General features: G+C 36.6%; 2 protein-coding genes across 5 annotated transcripts; one reads left to right on the top strand and one right to left on the bottom strand.

Annotated features, from left to right (window-relative positions):
* Positions 1-2,678: 2,678 nt before the first annotated feature.
* On the top strand, positions 2,679-8,261 carry ubxn1 (UBX domain protein 1). 2 transcript variants are annotated; one of them, XM_067457287.1, is made up of 10 exons: positions 2,679-2,770; positions 3,313-3,375; positions 3,449-3,502; positions 3,798-3,910; positions 4,012-4,087; positions 4,177-4,368; positions 5,096-5,147; positions 7,327-7,449; positions 7,622-7,799; positions 7,929-8,261. In XM_067457287.1, exons 2-10 carry the CDS (start codon positions 3,317-3,319, stop codon positions 7,967-7,969), a joined length of 888 nt encoding a protein of 295 aa, XP_067313388.1. In that variant the 5' UTR covers positions 2,679-2,770; positions 3,313-3,316; the 3' UTR covers positions 7,970-8,261. The 2 variants fall into 2 exon arrangements, with proteins under 2 accessions (XP_067313388.1, XP_067313389.1); XM_067457288.1 differs by lacking the exon at positions 2,679-2,770 and adding an exon at positions 2,789-2,818.
* A 1,669-nt stretch (positions 8,262-9,930) lies between these two features.
* On the bottom strand, positions 9,931-18,278 carry si:ch211-114c17.1 (pre-mRNA-processing factor 39). Of its 3 annotated transcripts, none has more exons than XM_067457283.1 (14): positions 18,199-18,278; positions 17,570-17,808; positions 17,356-17,481; positions 17,051-17,169; positions 14,975-15,142; positions 14,431-14,614; positions 14,237-14,341; positions 12,282-12,518; positions 12,051-12,177; positions 11,631-11,902; positions 10,745-10,929; positions 10,584-10,655; positions 10,338-10,491; positions 9,931-10,187 (listed from the first exon to the last, which is right to left on the bottom strand). In XM_067457283.1, the coding sequence occupies exons 1-14, from the start codon at positions 18,266-18,268 to the stop codon at positions 10,119-10,121; spliced, it is 2,127 nt and encodes a 708-aa protein (XP_067313384.1). In that variant the 5' UTR covers positions 18,269-18,278; the 3' UTR covers positions 9,931-10,118. The 3 variants fall into 3 exon arrangements, with proteins under 3 accessions (XP_067313384.1, XP_067313385.1, XP_067313386.1); XM_067457284.1 differs by having other exon boundaries at positions 9,931-10,184; XM_067457285.1 differs by having other exon boundaries at positions 18,144-18,263.
* Between the last annotated feature and the right edge of the window lie 252 nt (positions 18,279-18,530).

Here is an 18,530-nt window from a genome sequence, read left to right as displayed (position 1 = left end):
CACTTTATTATACATTTAAGAAACATTCACTGTTATTTGGTAATACAAATCCAAAAACAAAACTGCATACAGATTATATTATGTAAACGAGACTTTTCCATAATCGCAAATATAATAAAAGTACTAACAATAAATTGTTCAATATAACTCACTGTTTCGTGTTCTCCTTTGTATCTGAAGGTGGAAATTACAGTTGAAGCAGTGTGGTGATCTATTTAGACACATGCATGACTTGGAAAAAAAAATAGCGTTAAAAAGAGGAGCATGTATGAACTTCTGTCATTCAAAAGAAGAGTGTCGGAGATTATGTTGTAGGCAGATTAATAATTATACATTCATCCAATAAGTAACAAGCTATAAGGCCCATCCCATACTGCACTGTTTGCACATCCACCTGACCTATCTTCACCTTGAACACCTTGCAGAGAAAAAACGGACATTGGACAGTTTGAATGTCATTTATTGAGCAAATTATGTTTGTATTGTCCTTAACATGAACACTGTTGTTAAAACTATTTTAATAATGACTAATCATCATTGTGATGTTAGGGGAACTTACAAAACAGTCATGAGCCAAGAGAACTAGTTAGATGATTTTATTTTAACTGATGCTGTTAACTCATTGCTTAGTTGCTTAGTATGCTTAGTTTAACTCATTCTGCTTTCTGAAACACATGCCATTTCTCTGAGGAACATATATTTTCTTCTAAAAAATGTGGTGCTTACAATAAATGACATTTTAAAAGATGGTTAATGCCAAACATATGTAAGTAAGTATACATAAAGGCCAAACGTTTGGACACATTACTATTTTTAATGTTTTTGAAAGAAGTATCTTCTGCTCATCAAGCCTGCATTTATTTGATCAAAAATACAGAACATTTTTTAAATATTGTGATACATTATTACAATTTAAAATATTTGGTTTTCAATTTATTATACTTTAAATAATCATTTATTTCTGTGATGCAAATCTGAATTTTCAGAATACTCCAGTCTTCAGTGTCACATGTGACATCCAGTCTATCACATGATCCTTCAGAAATCATTCTAATATTCTGATTTATTATAAGTGTTGGAAACAGTTCTGCTGCCTAATTTGATGAATAAAAGGTTCAAAAGAACTGCATTTATTCAAAATAAAAACATATTTTCAAATAATATAAATCTCCTTTCCTTTCACTTTCATTTTTTTTTATCAATTTAACACATCCTTGCTGAATAAAATGATTTATTTATTTCACAAAAAAAGAAAGAAAAAAAATTACTGACACCATGACTGACCAGTAGTGTATATTTTTCTTACAAAAGATTTTTTATTTTTAAAACATTTGCTTCTTTTTTTAAAGTTAATTTAATTTTTTACTTTTTATTCATCAAAGTATTATTAAAAAAAAATTTAATTTAAAAAATATTAAGCTGCAGAACTGTTTCCAACTTTTAAAATTAATCATCATATTAGAATGATGGAAAACTAAATGGGGAAACTAAAATTATGATCCAAATTATTTAACTAAATATACAAATAAAATTAATTAATTAGGTTTAATTCTATATTTTAATTCTTATTTAATTCTATAAACTATAATACTGATCTGCCAACATTGTCGTTCTGATACATTAAAATAAGCTGATAAAATCACTGTTTTCTTCAGAACAACTGTACAGCCAAATCAAATTTTGTTGCAATATTGTCCTGTTTAACACTGTGAAGCTGCTTTGAAACAATCGTCATTGTAAAAGCGCTATATATAAATAAAGTTGATTGATTGATTGATTGAGAACAATTTCTGAAGGATCGTGACTGAAGTTTGGAGGAATGATCCTGAAAATTCAGCTTTGTATCACAGAAAAAAATGATGATTTAAAGTATAATAAATTGAAAACCAATTATTTTAAATCAAAATATTATTTTTTTCTGTATTTTTGATCAAATAAATGCAGGCCTGATGAGCAGAAGAAAATTATTTCTAAAACATTACAAATAGTAATGTGTCCAAACTTTTGGCCTGTACTGTATATTAGTGATAAGGGAGATACAATTATAGTCACATGGTTGCACCTGTTTAGAAAAGATTCTTAGAGTTCACTACTTTAAAAACTGAAAGTTTTTTTTCCAAAATGTTTCATGTTCCATTTAGACATAATGATATTTATGTTCAAACGGTATATTCTATCCCCCAATCATCACAGAAAACATTCAGCTTTTTTAAATTTAAAAACACAAAATTCCTTATGATTTATAAGCCCCCCCCCCCCCCCCCCCCTCACACACACACAAACACACAAGCTTTACTGTCACTTTTGTTCAGTTTAATGCATCTTTGCTGAAAATGTTATAAATATTATTAAAAAAATAATAAAATTAAGCAGTTTTTAACATCTTGAGAACCAAAATATTTCTGAAGAATCATGTGACACTGAAGATTGGAGGAATAATGCTTTGCATCACAGGAATAAATTACATTTTAAAATATATTCACATTTTTGTTAAGTAAATGCTGCTTGTATATAATAAAATATAATAGGCCTATAGATAACTAAAACAATTGTATAAAAATATACAATAACTGCTTTATACATTTATACAATAACTGGAATAAATGCTTTTATTGTGTTTGTTTTTTATTGTGTAGTTTCTATCCTCTATTGTAGCTAATCATGTGGTAGTAGACTACACTGGTCGGAGAAAGGCGCATTTTCGCGAATTGGCCGTCGCGGGATTCCGTAGAGTGTGGAAGCGTCCCAGACTCCAGTGCTGACATCAAATGTAAGTAGCTGTTGAACGATGTACATGGCTAATTAATTGTGAAATTAAGTAAATATATCGTACCTGAATTATTATACCGCTATTGCTTAATAAAGAAAACTATTAACAGCTCTATAGAAGATACTAGTTAGGCAAAAATAATTAGCTTTTGCTGGAGGCTGTTCAATGTTAGCCTGCCAGCTAGCTGAATTTGATCATGTATTCATCAGTACAAACAATATAATTACACTTATTGTGACGGTCAGATATGATTGTTATGCAATGATGATATTATCATGTGACAGTCAGGAAAGTAGAATTAAATAATATCATTGTTTCGAGCTGGAGCAACTTTAGTATCTAGAATTATTATTATTTTTATTCATATTTTGTATTTTAAATTGCACATTTGAAATATTTTAAGCTTTTTCTGGAGAGAGTAAAGAAATCGTATCCAAAGCCCCTTAAGCAATAGGAGTTTTATATTTATTTTGTCTTTATTTGATAACTTTAGAAATGTCATGATGTGTATTGTTATAATGCTAAAATACTCTTATTTTCAGCACAATGGCTGATTGCACTACATTAGACAGTTTGCTGGAAATGGGCTTCGACAGAAACAGAGCGTAAGTGATGTCTATACAGTGATGTTTACACACTGATTCAGTATTTTGCACTCACCCAGTGATTGTTTTGTAGGGAGAGGGCAGTAGCACATACTGGAAACCAGGGCATTGAGAGAGCTATGGACTGGTGAGTCATCATTGATACATTTTGCCAGATGTAACAGGCTTATCCGGTCATGACTTGATATCCTAGGTGAGATTAGGCATGACCAAATGAGGGGAAATCATTTTTATTTAATACTGATTATTTTATTTTTACATAAACTGCAATGCAGTATGATAGCCAGTATGCATTTTCATTGCATGGAAAATGTTTGATTTAATTGCAGTTAAATAAAGTATATAAGTAATACCAATACATTTAATGAATAAAAAAACATATTTTTTTTGGAAGTTGCATTTACAATTCTTTAACTGTACAGGTTAATGGAGCATGAAAATGATCCAGATATAGATGAACCGTATGTTCCACCTGCTGGGAATACTGTTGGCTCAACAGAAGAACAGATCCAGTCTCCAACAGAAACCTCTGAATGTATGTTCTTCTAATGCTTTTAACTCATGAAAACATTGTGGTCAGCATTTCATCACGTTACTTTCTCTTTCACTTTTGCATTTAACTGAAACAAAAACCAGCTATTGAAGATGTAGAACAAGAGGGAGATGCCAAGCAACCTATGACAGAGGATGAAAAGAAGGAACAAGTAAAACGGTTTGTGCTTTGTTCAGCTGACCTTAAAATGTATGAATGTAAGAAAACATACATGTAAAAGCTGACAAAAAGTATTGCTTTTCTCCCAGATTGGAGGAGTTGATGAAGGCAAGGCAGGAGGAGAGGAGAGAGAGAGAGCGACAGGAGGAGATAGAAAGAGAAAAGCAGAGGAGAAAACAGGGCCAAGAGCTGCTGCAGGTTAAACAGAAGCTGCAGGACGACGAAATGAAGAAGCTGGCGGACCAGCGCAGGAAGGAGAAGATGGAGGACAAGCTTGCCAAGTAAGAGGAGCACGGATACAGTGCCCGTCTAACTGTGATTAAGCATTCTCAGTCATGCTGTATGTTGTAATTCAGTGGTTCTCCATCGATTTAATTTCCAAGGGCCCATGGCTTTTTAGTATTTTGTGATTTACTGGATAAGGATTAAGGGATGCTGATTTTTTTCTCTCATTTAGAGTCTGGCATAACTAGGACAATTCATGGTATGCACATGCCCATATAAGATTTTTTTTAAAGTGATGCTTTTTAGAATTATTAGTTCTTTGTGGAAAATATATTAAAATAAAAATGTAAAGTTGTTTTGGCTTTTCGGAGCACTTTTATCAGCCCAGTGCACACAGCCATATTGTGCCATCAGCGTATTTCACGGGTGCCACAGAGGATGCGCTAATACAGATCATTAAGTTGGGATATTAGATGTATAGTAGACCTTTCAACTTGGCAAATAGGACAATGAGGCCATGATATTATAGTTATACTGCCCTAATGAAAACCATATTTTGAGCTAACAGATCTTTTTTAATTCATGTGTATCCATATTATAATTTTCTTCATAGTAAAATGGCAGGAAATAGGTTATATTGCAAAGTTCCTTTGTGCACCTGAAGTTTCTTGTGCGTGTGCGAAAGTCTATATACTTTTTAGTTTTGCAAAGATCCTTTCAGGGGCTACGTATGTTGAAAACCACTGATTTAAATGAAATAAATAACCTGTGATCCTTTCTCAGGCAGCGGGTTAAAGACAAGATTGCAAGAGATCGAGAGGAGAGGGCCCGAAAGGTATTAATTTACTTTACGATGCTTTTACTTTGCTCAGGTCACAATAATATATTTCATACACATCCCGGACCAAAGTTTAGTTTTCACTGCAGAGGCAAATTAAAATGATTGGCATTGCAGTTCATAGATATTTCTTACATTTTTTCAAAATTCAAAATCATGTCTTGAACCATTGGAATCCATAAAACTGACCCAACTTTGACTTTAATCAAATCATCTCTTTAATCAAAAATATTTGATATTATTTTCTGCTGGGTACCTGGTCAATCAGGAATCTTTTGTAATGAGCAAGCAGACAGTGTTGCTAAAGAAGCATTATCTAGAGAACCAGTAAAATGAACCAAATGCATACACCAAAATGTAATCAGAATGAGAATTGCTTAAACAACAAATTACATTAAATATGTTGGGGAAAAACATTAAATTTTAATAATTGCTGCAATCAAGTCATTTTCACGCAATGCCGGATAAGAATAATTCAATTCGCACATACATTTTTACTATTAAGAGAAAATTCTCCAGTGTTCATCTTGTCAGACTCCAATGTCCATTCCCTCTGAGAAACATGTTTTATTCTGTCGGTACTTTTGAAAAGGTTTTTAACCAAGTAAATCCAAATATAGTCTTACGGTGATGACACTTTTTGAGCAATGTTGTTGGACAGTGCAAGACACAGGTCCCATTCCTAATGGCAAAGTGCCCAAGCAATATCACATTTTAACATTGCTCAAAAAGTTGCGCTAAGTATCGTCACCTTTAAGGTTTTTCGAAAAATTAATCTTAAACATCTCATTTAGTTTTATTTCTTAATAAACCTGGCTCTAGCCATGCACATAGCTATAGAAGCTGGAATGGCATTAAAAAGGGAAAAAATCTTTCTTGTGCTTAGTACAGTATATCAAGTATACACTTGCCTAAAGGATTATTTGGAACACCTGTTCAATTTTTCATTAATGCAATTAACTAATCAACCAATCAAATGGCAGTTGCTTCAATGCATTTAGGGGTGTGGTCCTGGTCAAGACAATCTCCTGAACTCCAAACTGAATGTCAGAATGGGAAAGAAAGGTGATTTAAGAAATTGAGTGTAGCATGGTTGTTGGTGCCAGACGGGCCGGTCTGAGTATTTCACAATCTGCTCAGTTACTGGGATTTTCACGCACAACCATTTCTAGGGTTTACAAAGAATGATGTGAAAAGGAAAAAACATCCAGTATGTGGCAGTCCTGTGGGCGAAAATGCCTGGTTGATGCTAGAGGTCAGAGGAGAATGAGCCGACTGATTCAAGCTGATAGAAGAGCAACTTTGACTGAAATAACCATTCGTTGCAACCGAGGTATGCAGTAAAGCATTTGTGAAGCAACAACACGCACAACCTTGAGGCGGATAGGCTACAACAGCAGAAGACCCCACCGGGTACCACTCGTCTACACTACAAATAGGAAAAAGAGGCTACAATTTGCACAAGCTCACTAAAGTCAAAATTGGAAAGCTGAAGACTGGAAAAATGTTGCCTGGTCTGATGAGTCTTAATTTCTGTTGAGAAATTCGGATGGTAGAGTCAGAATTTGGCGTAAACAGAATGAGAACATGGATCCACCATGGCTTGTTACCACTGTGCAGGCTGGTGGTGGAGGTGGTGTAATGGTGTTGGGGGATGTTTTCTTGGCACACTTTAGGCCCCTTAGTGCCAAATGGGCACGGTTTAAATGCCACGGCCTACCTGAGCTTTGTTTCTGACCATGTCCATCCCTTTATGGCCACCATGTACCCATCCTCTGATGGCTACTTCCAAGAGGATAATGCACCATGTCACAAAGCTCAAATAATTTCAAATTGGTTTCTTGACCATGACAATGAGTTCACTGTACTAAAATGGCCCCCACAGTCCCCAGATCTCAACCCAATAGAGTATCTTTGGGATGTGGTGGAACAGGAGCTTCGTGCCCTGGATGTGCATCCCACAAATCTCCATCAACTGCAAGATGCTATCCTATCAATATGGGCCAACATTGCAAGAATGCTTTCAGCACCTTGTTGAATCAATGCCACATAGAATTAAGGCAGTTCTGAAGGCGAAATGGGGTCAAACACAGTATTAGTATGGTGTTCCTAATAATACTTTAGGTGAGTGTATACTGTAAACAATAAATTACAAAAAACCTCTGTTTGTTGGCAGTTTGGAGGCGGTTCATCAAGCACAGGATTGTCATCTCCCCCCTCTGAAGCCCCTCCAGAGTCTCTACCTGAGAGCCAAGGGGCTCCTCCTGCTAAGAAAGACTATGATGAATGTCGGATACAGGTACTGCCACAACACCTACAAGGATGCAGACTTCAGTTTGAGCAGATAGAAAAGATTTAAAATATTATTTTAATTGAGCAGATAGAAAAGATTAAAAAAATTTTTTATCTGCATGAATGATTCCTCAAATATATCAGGAAATTAAAACTCTTCTCTTACCTTTGGTCATTAGGTGCGCCTGCTAGACGGAACCACCTTAAGTACTGTCTTTAAGGCTCAGGAACCTCTGGCTGCTGTGAGAGTCTATGTTCAGATGAATGGGGCAAACGGACAGGATTTCAACCTTATCACCCCGTATCCTAGACGTGTGTACACGGATCTAGACATGGAAAAACCTCTGCGTGAGCTGGGTAAGACCACTTATATTTTCGGATGATGTCAACTAATGATATAGAAACAAAATGGAGGAAGTTTCAGAGGAATCATCAGACTTTGTTCTCAACATCAGTAATTTATGGAGATTTCATTTTACTTGACAGGTCTGGTGCCTTCTGCCGTCCTTGTGGTTACCAAGAAATGAAGTGAAACGATAATAGAAACAAGCTGTTCTTCCAGACATCAATGCAAGATCAAGAGGATCTATGGAGACTATGTATCAATGGACTTGTACTGCAATGATTTCACTCGACAAAGCGCCAAATATACAATGCAATGAGTTGATCAGTAATTTCATTAAATGTTAACCTGCCGATACCACTCAATAAAGGGCCAAGTGAGTTCTCACAATGATGAACATTGAGGTTGGGTGGTTGTTGCCTTTGTTTCGCCACGTGGGAAAATGACATTTTCAACAATAAAATTAATCGAACTCATCTTAGTTGTGTGTGTTTTATGATGGCTTTGGAATTGAAGGCAACATTTTTACATAAGCAAGAGCTTGTCTTTATCAGAGTATGTAAAGCACCTTTTTTGACTCGATGTCCGATACAATATTCAAAGGCTCTAGATATAATGAAAAAACGATATAATATATATATTATATAACTATAATACATTAACAGCAACTATGGACAAATTAAATAGATTAGAAAAAACTCTTCAACAGTTGCTGAAATCGGTCAATGAAGTTAAAACATTACAAACATCAATTAAAAAAATCTATGTACACTATATTTTATTAAGAGTGACTGTACAGAACTCAGTACAAAATGGTCAATGGAAAAATGTTCACATTACATTTCACTGAGTCAGTAGATGTAACTCAATTCACAGATAAATAACTTAAAAACCAAGTATGAACCAGTATACTGTGAGGAAAAAAGTATTTGAACACCCTGCTATTTTGCAAGTTCTCCCACTTGGAAATCATGGAGGGGTCTGAAATTATCTTCGTAGGTGCATGTCCACTGTGAGAGATCCAGAAATCACAATATATGATTTTTTAACTATATTTGTATGATACAGCTGCAAATAAGTATTTTAACACCTGTCTATCAGCTAGAATTCAGACCCTCAAAGACCTGTTAGTCTGTCTTTAAATTGTCCACCTCCACCCACTTAGTATCCTAAATCAGATACACCTGTTTGAGGTCATTAGCTGCAAAAAGACACCTGTCCACCCCATACAATCAGTAAGAATCCAACTACTAACAGGGCCAAGACCAAAGAGCTGCCCAAAGACACTAGAGACAAAATTGTACACCTCCACAAGGCTGGAAAGGGATACGGGGAAAATACCAAGCAGCTTGGTGAAAAAAGGTCCACTGTTGGAGCAATCATTAGAAAATGGAAGAAGCTAAACATGACTGTCAATCTCCCTCGAACTGGGGAAGATCTCACCTCGTGGGGTCTCAATGATCCTAAGAAAGGTGAGAAATCATGCTTTGGGGGTGTTTTTCTCCACATGGGACAGGGTGACTGCACTGTATTAAGGAGAGGATGACTGGGGCCATGTATTGCGAGATTTTGGGGAACAACCTCCTTCCCTCAGTTAGAGCATTGAAGATGGATCGAGGCTGGGTCTTCCAACATGACAATGACCCAAAGCACACAGCCAGGATAACCAAGGAGTGGCTATGTAAGAAACATGTCAAGGTTCTGGCGTGGCCTTGCCAGTCTCCAGACCTAAACCCAATAGAGAATCTTTGGAGGGAGCTCAAACTCCGGGTTTCTCAGCGACAGGCCAGAAACCTGACTGATCTAGAAAAGATCTGTGTGGAGGAGTGGGCCAAAATCCCTCCTGCAGTGTGTGCAAACCTGGTGAAAAACTACAGGAGATGTTTGACCTCTGTTATTCCAAACAAAGGCTACTGTACCAAATATTAACATTGATTTTCTCAGGGGTTCAAATACTTATTTGCAGCTGTATCATACAAATAAATTGTTAAAAAATCATAAATTGTGATTTCTGGATTATTATTTTTTTAGATTATGTCTCTCACAGTGGACATACACCTACGATGAAAATTTCAGACCCCTCCATGATTTCTAAGTGGGAGAACTTGCAAAATAGCAGGGTGTTCAAATACTTATATAATATACACACACAAATGCTTTTTAAGTTGCAAGGGGGCACATAGTACAAAAAATTCAGGGAAAGAGAGGGTAACAGTCTTTAAAAGCACAATAATAGGTTTGTACATTTTATCCCATACTCTTTTGACACTGGCTCAAGTTGTGGACTGCTGTAGCTCTTGGAGGATTGAGGATGTGTGAATGGATGAAGAGATTTAACTTGGAGGGTAGTACTGATTATACTGGTTCCATGGGTTTTGGTAGCTGCCATACCCTCCATACTGCTGCAAAAACACAGGGCCAATATTTGTATAAAATACACATTTAAAATCAACCATGCACTAATTTTAACTTTTGAAAGCTCTAAATGCCTCATACTGGGTAAATGCAGTGCTTTAACAAAATTACATACATGTGCAAATCCAATTCTTTACCTGATACCAGCTGCCATAGCTTCCATACGATCCACTCATGTCTCCGCCCATCATAGAGGGAGGTGGTGTCGTCATGGGAACGTGAGGTATCTGGGGAGGCATCGACAAGCCAGATACATCCTCCATTTTGCTCATCTTTTCTGGATCATCATCACTTGAGGAATACAAAGCAGCACATTAAAAAGTCTTTCACACAACTAAATGTCGAAAGGAGATCTCTGGGTTTGTTTGTTTTTTTGAGCTCACCAATTCTCTGCTCCTCTCTTTGCACTGTGTTCTTTTAGCAGCTTCTGGTGCTCCTCATACATGCTCAACACACTGATAACATACAAGCAAAACATCTACTTAATAATTAAGTAATCCTATGTGCTGACGCTACAACTACAATGGTCCGAATTAATTCTGACCTCTGTACTGTGGTCCCAAAGTCTTCAGCAAACTGCAGGCCACGCTGGGAGAAAAGGATTTTGTTTTTTGGGGAGAGAGGAGAAGCAAGCGCATTGGCCACACACTGCTGAACCCCACCTCCATTAGCCCGCAGGTCACCTGACATCTCCAGTTCCAGAAGGTTCTGGTACAATCTACCGTTATCCTGAGGAGCCAAATTCCAGAATACTGAAATGAGTGATTATTGGTATTATTATGCATCATATTGTGATCATTTTTAAGAACGTGCTTTGTAAGGGGTAAACCAAGCTCTTCCATATCACAGTAAGACTGACTGAAACAGTTAAAAAAAAAAAAAAAAATTATATATATATATATTTTTTTTTTTTTTTATGCTCCCCAAGGCTGCAATTATTTGATAAGAGACAAAAATACAGTAAAAAGTGTAATATTCATACAATTATTTGTTAATTGTTAATAATTAATTGTTTTCTATTATTATATTTTAAAATTGTATTTATTCATGTGATGCAAAGCTGAATTTTTTAGCCGTTCTTACTTATCTTCTCTAGTCTTCATTTACACATGATCCTTTAAAAATTATTCTAATATGCTGATTTTCTGCTCAATAAACATTTATTATTATTGTTATCAATGTTGAAAACAGTTTGGATGCTTATGATTAATAATTTTGTGGAAACCGTGACACTATTTTAATTATTCTCTGATGAATAGAGATGTTCAAAAGGACAGCATTTATTTGAAATAGAACATTATACATTATGCATTTATTTACTGGATAAAATGATTATTTCCCCCCTCTAAAACCCCCCAAAGAAAAACAAAATCTTACTAAGGCCAAACTTTTAAAAAGTACTGTGTGCAAGATGGCAAATGCTGTTTTACCGGACTCAGCTCTATGGCTTCCTGTAGAACAGTGCGGGCCCGGGCAGGGCTCTTGCACAGCTTGTGAAGGAAGCGAGACAGTTTGATAGAGTAGAAGGCGTGCAGTGTGGGGTTGTCTTTATTCTGGTCCACCGTCTCCTTCAGCAGTGACACTGCCACATCTAAACGCCCTGCTCTCCGTTCCAGACCTACCCTCCTCAGACGCACTGCAGCCAAACCAGGCACTGTTATCTCAAGGGACTCTAGAATATGCTGTGCCTCTGAAATATTACCTATGGGAGAAAAGAGAAATGTAGAGAGAATGTAACACAGATTATGCAGTAGCTAAAGACAAGAAATCAAAAATAAATCCACATTTCAATTTGAAAATGTTATATCTTTTAGGTTGGTGTATTTGCTATGCTCAGCTAACTTTCTCACCATGTTTTTCCTCAAATGAGGCCCACTGAAGGTGGATGCTGTGTTTGTACGGAAGATGGATTTTACAAGCTCTGTGGTACACATTACGCACCTCCTCCAGGCCGTGTGGTTCCAGGTAATGCACATACTGTAAAGCACACAAAATAGATTACAAAATGCAACAGATGTCTTACTAATATTGCAAAATAATGATATTGAATGAATAGGTTGTTTGATCTCCTTTTCACTTACTTTATCCCAGAATTCCTCATAGAGTGCACAAGCAATGAGACAGCGCTCAAACAGAACCAATACTCTCTTGTGTCCAGCTACACACTTTTGTTTTGAATCTTCATGGCTTTCCACAGCCGTCCCTTCATCGGTCATTGCTACAGTGTTAGCTTCTGCAATCTCAAAATCCAGATAGCTCTCCCAGGCTTTCAACTGGGCTCTATCCAGAGGCTTTACGTGAAAATAAGGCCTTTTGATCTGGAAAAAAGGAGAGTCAAGCAACAGGAAGGTGAAGTGACAGAAAAACTTCATACACAGTACAAACGTTTTTTTAAAGCAGTCTCTTAAGCTCAACAAGGCGGAAATTTTTGATCAAAAATACAGTAAAAACAGTGATATTGTGAAATATAATTACAATTCATAAAATGGTTATTAGTTCTGGTCCTTGATGCTGATTGTTCTATTAAACCATGCTTATCAACATGTACAATGGAAGAACTAAAAGGCCAACATGTTTAAAGTACATTTTAATCTATTATGCAGCATGATAACAGATGAGTGGTTTGAAAAACAAATTGAAGAGACTTCTGAAAAAATGCTCCAGTGCTGAAAAATAACATTGATACATTTGAGAAAACTTGTAATGACAAAAATACAGTGCAGCAAACCCAATTGGGCAGTGGCATGGTTTGGTGACTGGTTTAATGAAAATGTTTTCAGCGTTGATTTTAAACAAATCACCAAGATGAAACTATAAGAAGCTCCAAAGGTGAAAAATAATATGGCACCAGCAGTTATGTAGTGTTACTTGCTGTTCTGAACAGATATCTGAATGATCCACCTTTGAGTTCTTTCCTGGTCTTTAATGAGAGACAGCAAATTATCCAACATCAAATCATGTTGTGGAGACACTAAGAAGAGAGGGCTGTGATAAAACAGAGCATCCCACTGCTAAGGATTACAGCACCATTAAACACACGTAAGGGACAGAGGTGCACACGTCTAGTTTGATGCGAAGTCCGTGCAGTAACATTATGGATGCATAGGGAAAGAGGATAACTGAGAAATTATGCCAGGCATTTAGCATTTTAGCAGACAAAATTTTTCTCAAGTATGTCACAATAAACTTTAATAAAGAAACACTTTGCATCATGCCAAACAACGCCCTTCAGCTGTGACATTCACAATACTGCGTAGCTGCTCGTGCCTTATAGACCCTTTTCACATTTCCGTGTTTTTTAGTTGTCATGTTGTCATGGTTGAGTTAACTTTTATAGCGGTGAATGAGAGAATACATGAAATATATTTTTTGTGTCCTAATTTTCTAAAACAGCAAAACAAAAAAGCAACAACAGTGATTTCACAACTTTAAAAAAAGGGGGGAAATAGAGTGCGACTTCTGCAGTGCAGTGAAAAGAGAGAAAGATGTTTTTTTACCATCACTCCCATAGACCTGTATTAGAAACTCCCTCACAACAGAGTTGTTTATTGTAATTGGATGCAAAATTAATATCCTACAATTTATTAGTGTTATAAATGTACATACAATAAAAAAAAAATGAAAATACAAAAAAAGTTTCATGATTTATAATACTGATAAAACACGTTGTAACAGTCTGTGAAAAGGGTCCATTGCTTTCTTAAAACAACTTAAAATATATTTCCAAATGTAATTTATTCCTGTGATGCAAAGCTACATTGTCAGCATCAGTGTCACATGATCCTTCAGAAATTACTCCAACATTTTGATTTGGTGCTCAAGAAACATTCTTATTAGCAATGTTAAAGACAATGTTGATTTTTTCCCCAGGATTATTTGATAAACAGAAAGTTCAAAAGAAAAGATTTATTTGTTTGTAACAATGCAAATGTATTGTCACGTTTGCTTCATTTAAAGCATTCTTCTTGAATAAAAACATTTCTTTGTAAAAATCTAACTGTGAAGTTTTTTTCTGAGAAACATATCTGGAACTCACAGCCTCTTCATAGCTCCATCGCTTCCTGACTTCTGCCTCATTTTGTTGGTAGACTTCCTCTCTGCTGGCCAAAATGAGCTCCTGCATCTTCTGCATTGCTTCTTCCTGTATAAAAACATATTAAAGATTAAAATGATAATCTCTACAGTCTCACATCGAACGAAATCCTTCTATATAGATAAAAAGTCAGTTACCGAGTCCTTGCCATCGTCTGCAGGCTCTTCCTCCCCTGGCGGTCTCTCCTCTTCATCTGCAGTGGTATCAGGTCGCTCTTTTTTGGCTTGAATCTGGCTCTGTTTGTACTCTGTCCTCACCTTATTGTACTCCTCATGAGACAGGACGTCCTGAAGCGGGTGGGAGGTTAGGTGAGTTTTCAGTCTGAGATAAGAGACAGAAATTCAGAAAACATCAGGCTTGTTTAATGTAAGTGTCATCATGATTTTCATGGACTCTGAAAGCAAAAGAATTTTTGTGATATTTTGGTGATCTGGATTTGAAGTGTTTAACTGCAGGTGTTGGACAGTTTACCAATTAGGCTTTTGTTGATGCATTCAGCTGCATCTAAATATAAAGGGGGAAAGAGATCACAGAATATGAGTGTGAGAAGAAATGGTAACAAATTCGCACAAATCCATGCGTGTGTGTGTGGTACGTGGATTGTGTGCCTCAAATCTGAGGAGTAATATGAGGACAAAAATTGTTAAGACAAATAACATATGGCCCACAAGCATAGCGTACTTTTCATAATGTGTGTTGTAGAGCTGTGTAGGGATCCTCAGTACTCGGTCATAGACACCGGTCATGAACTTCAGATTGGCCTGCTCCTTCTCCCACTCGGCATACAGATCCCACAGCCTGTCTGAATGGAAGTCCCAGCCAGCGGCTGCAACTGCCTCCTCAAACACGCTAAGGGGAGAGGACAAGACTTTACTTTTCATGTTTTATTTTTTCTTGGGAATTTGTATCACTTTAAAGAATAATATTTAACATCATTATGAAATCAAGCAGGACAATTCCTTTTTTTATGGCCATGCACACTTTTTTTCAATTTATGTGTCCTCGTAACCTTTAATAAAAAATATGAACACCCCTGTCCCTCATCTCTGATGACAGTCCAACAATCCAATCAATTCCCGTTGGACTAAATGAGGTTCCGCCCAACAGATTTTCTAGTTAGAGAAGCCATTTCACTCACTCAAAAATAAAAGACAATCACCATTTCCGTTTTATGCTGACTTTAAGATTTAACTACAGGCTAGAATACAATACAGATTTTCAAACATTAGTCATCATACACTTGCTGACTTTGTGACTGGCTACAGAGGAAAAACTGGACATAATACACAAAATAACTACAGAAACACATACTACAAGACTTTAAAGTCATTACAAACACAACATATTCTCTCAGAAACTCGTTGGTAAGAGATGCATGCCAAATAAAAAAATATAAGTTTTTAAATCATCTTAAACTATAAAACATATCTAATATCCTCCATCTGGGTGGATACTGGATGGACTGGATTTATAGTCTGAACTCTGAAGCAAAAAAATATGTGGCCATCAATCATCCACTATGCAATTTTATATTGAATTTGTCGACTCAAATCAGCAGGTTGGCTCTGACTTTTGAAACTAGCATTGAGTCGTTCAGGCTGTAAATCGCAGGGCAAAAAATGCGTAATGTGTTCACGCCCTAATTCATGCATCTTTGCTTCAAGTGCTGAGGAGAATCTGTATTGTAAAGGTATTTAGACAGTATTAAGTAGCATTACATTTACATTTACATGCTTTGACAAAGATGCAACTAAAGTTATTCAATAAAATCTAATCATATATATATCACCACTTCATCTCCTGCTTCTCTCTCTTCCCCTGCATCAGTCTCTTAACTGGTAGAGTTAAAGGGATAGTTCACCCAAAAATGAAAATTAGCCCATTATTTACTCACCCTCAAGTCATCCTAGGTGTATATGACCTTCTTCTTTCAGACGAATAAAAGGTGAGTTATATTTAAAAAAGTCCTGGCTAATCCAAGCATTATAATGGCAGGGACTGTTGCTAAAGTCCATAAAAATGCATCTGTCCATCAAATAATGTGTGTCACACGGCTCCGGGAGGTTAATAAATACCATTAGAAGTAAACTGATGCTTTTGTGTAAGAAAAATATCCATTTAAGACTTTATGAAGTAACGCTTCAGCCAATCGCCTTCCGAATTTAGTTTATGGAAAAAGTGTTGAAAGTGCCTCTGCAGTTCAAAGGTTTACGCTACCAGGTACGCTCGTCAGATGACGCATACGCATACGCATCTTGAACTCCGAGAAGGCACTTTCAACACTTTTCCACGGAAGACGATTGGCCAGAACTTTAATTAGGAGAGTTTTAAATCTGGATATATTTCTTACACAAACGCAACGATTTGCTTCAGAAGGCCTTTATTAACCTCCCAGAGCCGTGTGGACCATATTATTTGACGGACATATACATTTTAATGGACTTCAAAAACATGGCAACAATCCATATCATTATAATGCTTGGATTAGCCAGGACTTTTTTAATACAACTCTGATTGTGTTGAGGTTGAGTAAATCATAGGCTAATTTTCATTTTTGGGTGAACTATCCCTTTAACATGGCATCAGTGATGACAGACTTTCAAATCTTATATTTCTGGAAGGAGAAAGAGATCTAGTAACAAACATGATCTAGTAACAAACAGGACCTAACAATATTACAAGAATAAAAATGGAAGCTGTAACTGCATCCTGGAGGGAAAAATGCTGCAAGGTTAGTGTTTTTTTTCTCATTCATACCTGCGGATGCACCGTGTTGACTCTGGCAGGTTCATGTTGAGCGTTCCCAGCAACAGGTTGATGTAGTGGATCCAAAGATCAACACTGAGAGGAATGGCTTTCAAACCTCGCACACATACCTACCGCAGGAACCAAACAGAGCTTTACATCTCCGCTGCAATATTATGGACAAATCATTTTTGAATATTACAAAATTGAAAACCAATCAGAACAGTCAATACAATGAAATTACACCCATATCTGAGTTTTTTGTTGTTGTGTATTTTCATACACTGACTGAACTGTCCATTTATGCATGTTCTTACTTCCTCAGCCTTATTATTGTGTCCGGCCCGTCTCTCAAGATCCACAAACTTTTTCCAGTAACCGTAGCACAGTGGATACCTGACCAGAAAAGCATTCAGGGCTTGACGGGAAGCTTTCATGTGGCCCTGCAATAAATAATGACATGAAAAACATAAAGCCAATTTAGTGTGAATCCAAAAAACAAGCATTGTAATCTGATGTAAACCCATTCACCTCTTGTTCACAATACTGCAGAAGGTCAGTCCAGCTGTTAAAATCTTGAGGATTGTCGCAGCTAAGTTTCCAAAGTCTCTCGAAGTCTGTCGGCATCTCTCCCTCCTCCTCCTCTTCTCTGCCCGCTGTGTAGGATGCCATCAAGGCACCTGTGTCTTCTCCATCAGCACCAGTCTTCAGTGGCTCCTCAACATCTGGGTTGGGAAGGTCTGGAACCTCAGGCTCATAAAGTTCTGTCACTGAAAACGATGTGCTTGATTAATACACTGCAGTGTACTTGGTCATATTCAAGTCAACTTATGTGGCAGCAACTAAAACTGTAATAAAATATGTTTTTAGTTATCTTGCTATAGGAGATAATACCTTGTTCCTTTTTTTTCTTTTTTTCAATAAGTGGTGTTATTCTGCAATTTAATGATCGTTTTAAACTTGACATGAGTGTGTCAAACAACTCTTACAATATCAAAATACTTAACTTCAATGAAATCACTGGTAGTTAGCTCGTTAGCTATATTATGAATACGCGCTCGTGTAAATTTTGCATTAAAGCATTTAAGAAATGAATACGACATACCATTCATACATGCTTAAAAACTCAGTATTTTATTAGGTAACTTTTAAAGGGAAACCTGGAGGGTTTGTGTGTTCCCTGTTCTTGCTCAGGTCCTCTGTGCCTTCCGCCGCCATTATTGACCACATTAATGACGCATAGAATGTGCGACCCCTGCGCTGTCATTTTCATATCCTAGGTCTCAATCAGCTCCCTAGTTCACTAGTCAGGGCACTGATCAGGACATAAGTCAATTGGGCTGACTCCCTGATCAGTGCCCTGACAACTGAACTAGGGAGCTGATTGAAACGCACCTCAATTTCATTTTAGTCATTTAAATGGCAAACATTTTACTGTCGCAGTAGATTGACGATTGCAAGGTTTTCATTTTTCATCTGTTTACAACAGTCT

Source organism: Pseudorasbora parva, chromosome 11 (assembly GCF_024679245.1).
Source record: "Pseudorasbora parva isolate DD20220531a chromosome 11, ASM2467924v1, whole genome shotgun sequence".
In the NCBI taxonomy this organism is placed as follows: Eukaryota; Metazoa; Chordata; class Actinopteri; order Cypriniformes; family Gobionidae; genus Pseudorasbora; species Pseudorasbora parva.
The sequence above is the reverse complement of the archived record's forward strand: the minus strand, read 5'-3'. Positions and strand labels throughout refer to the sequence as shown.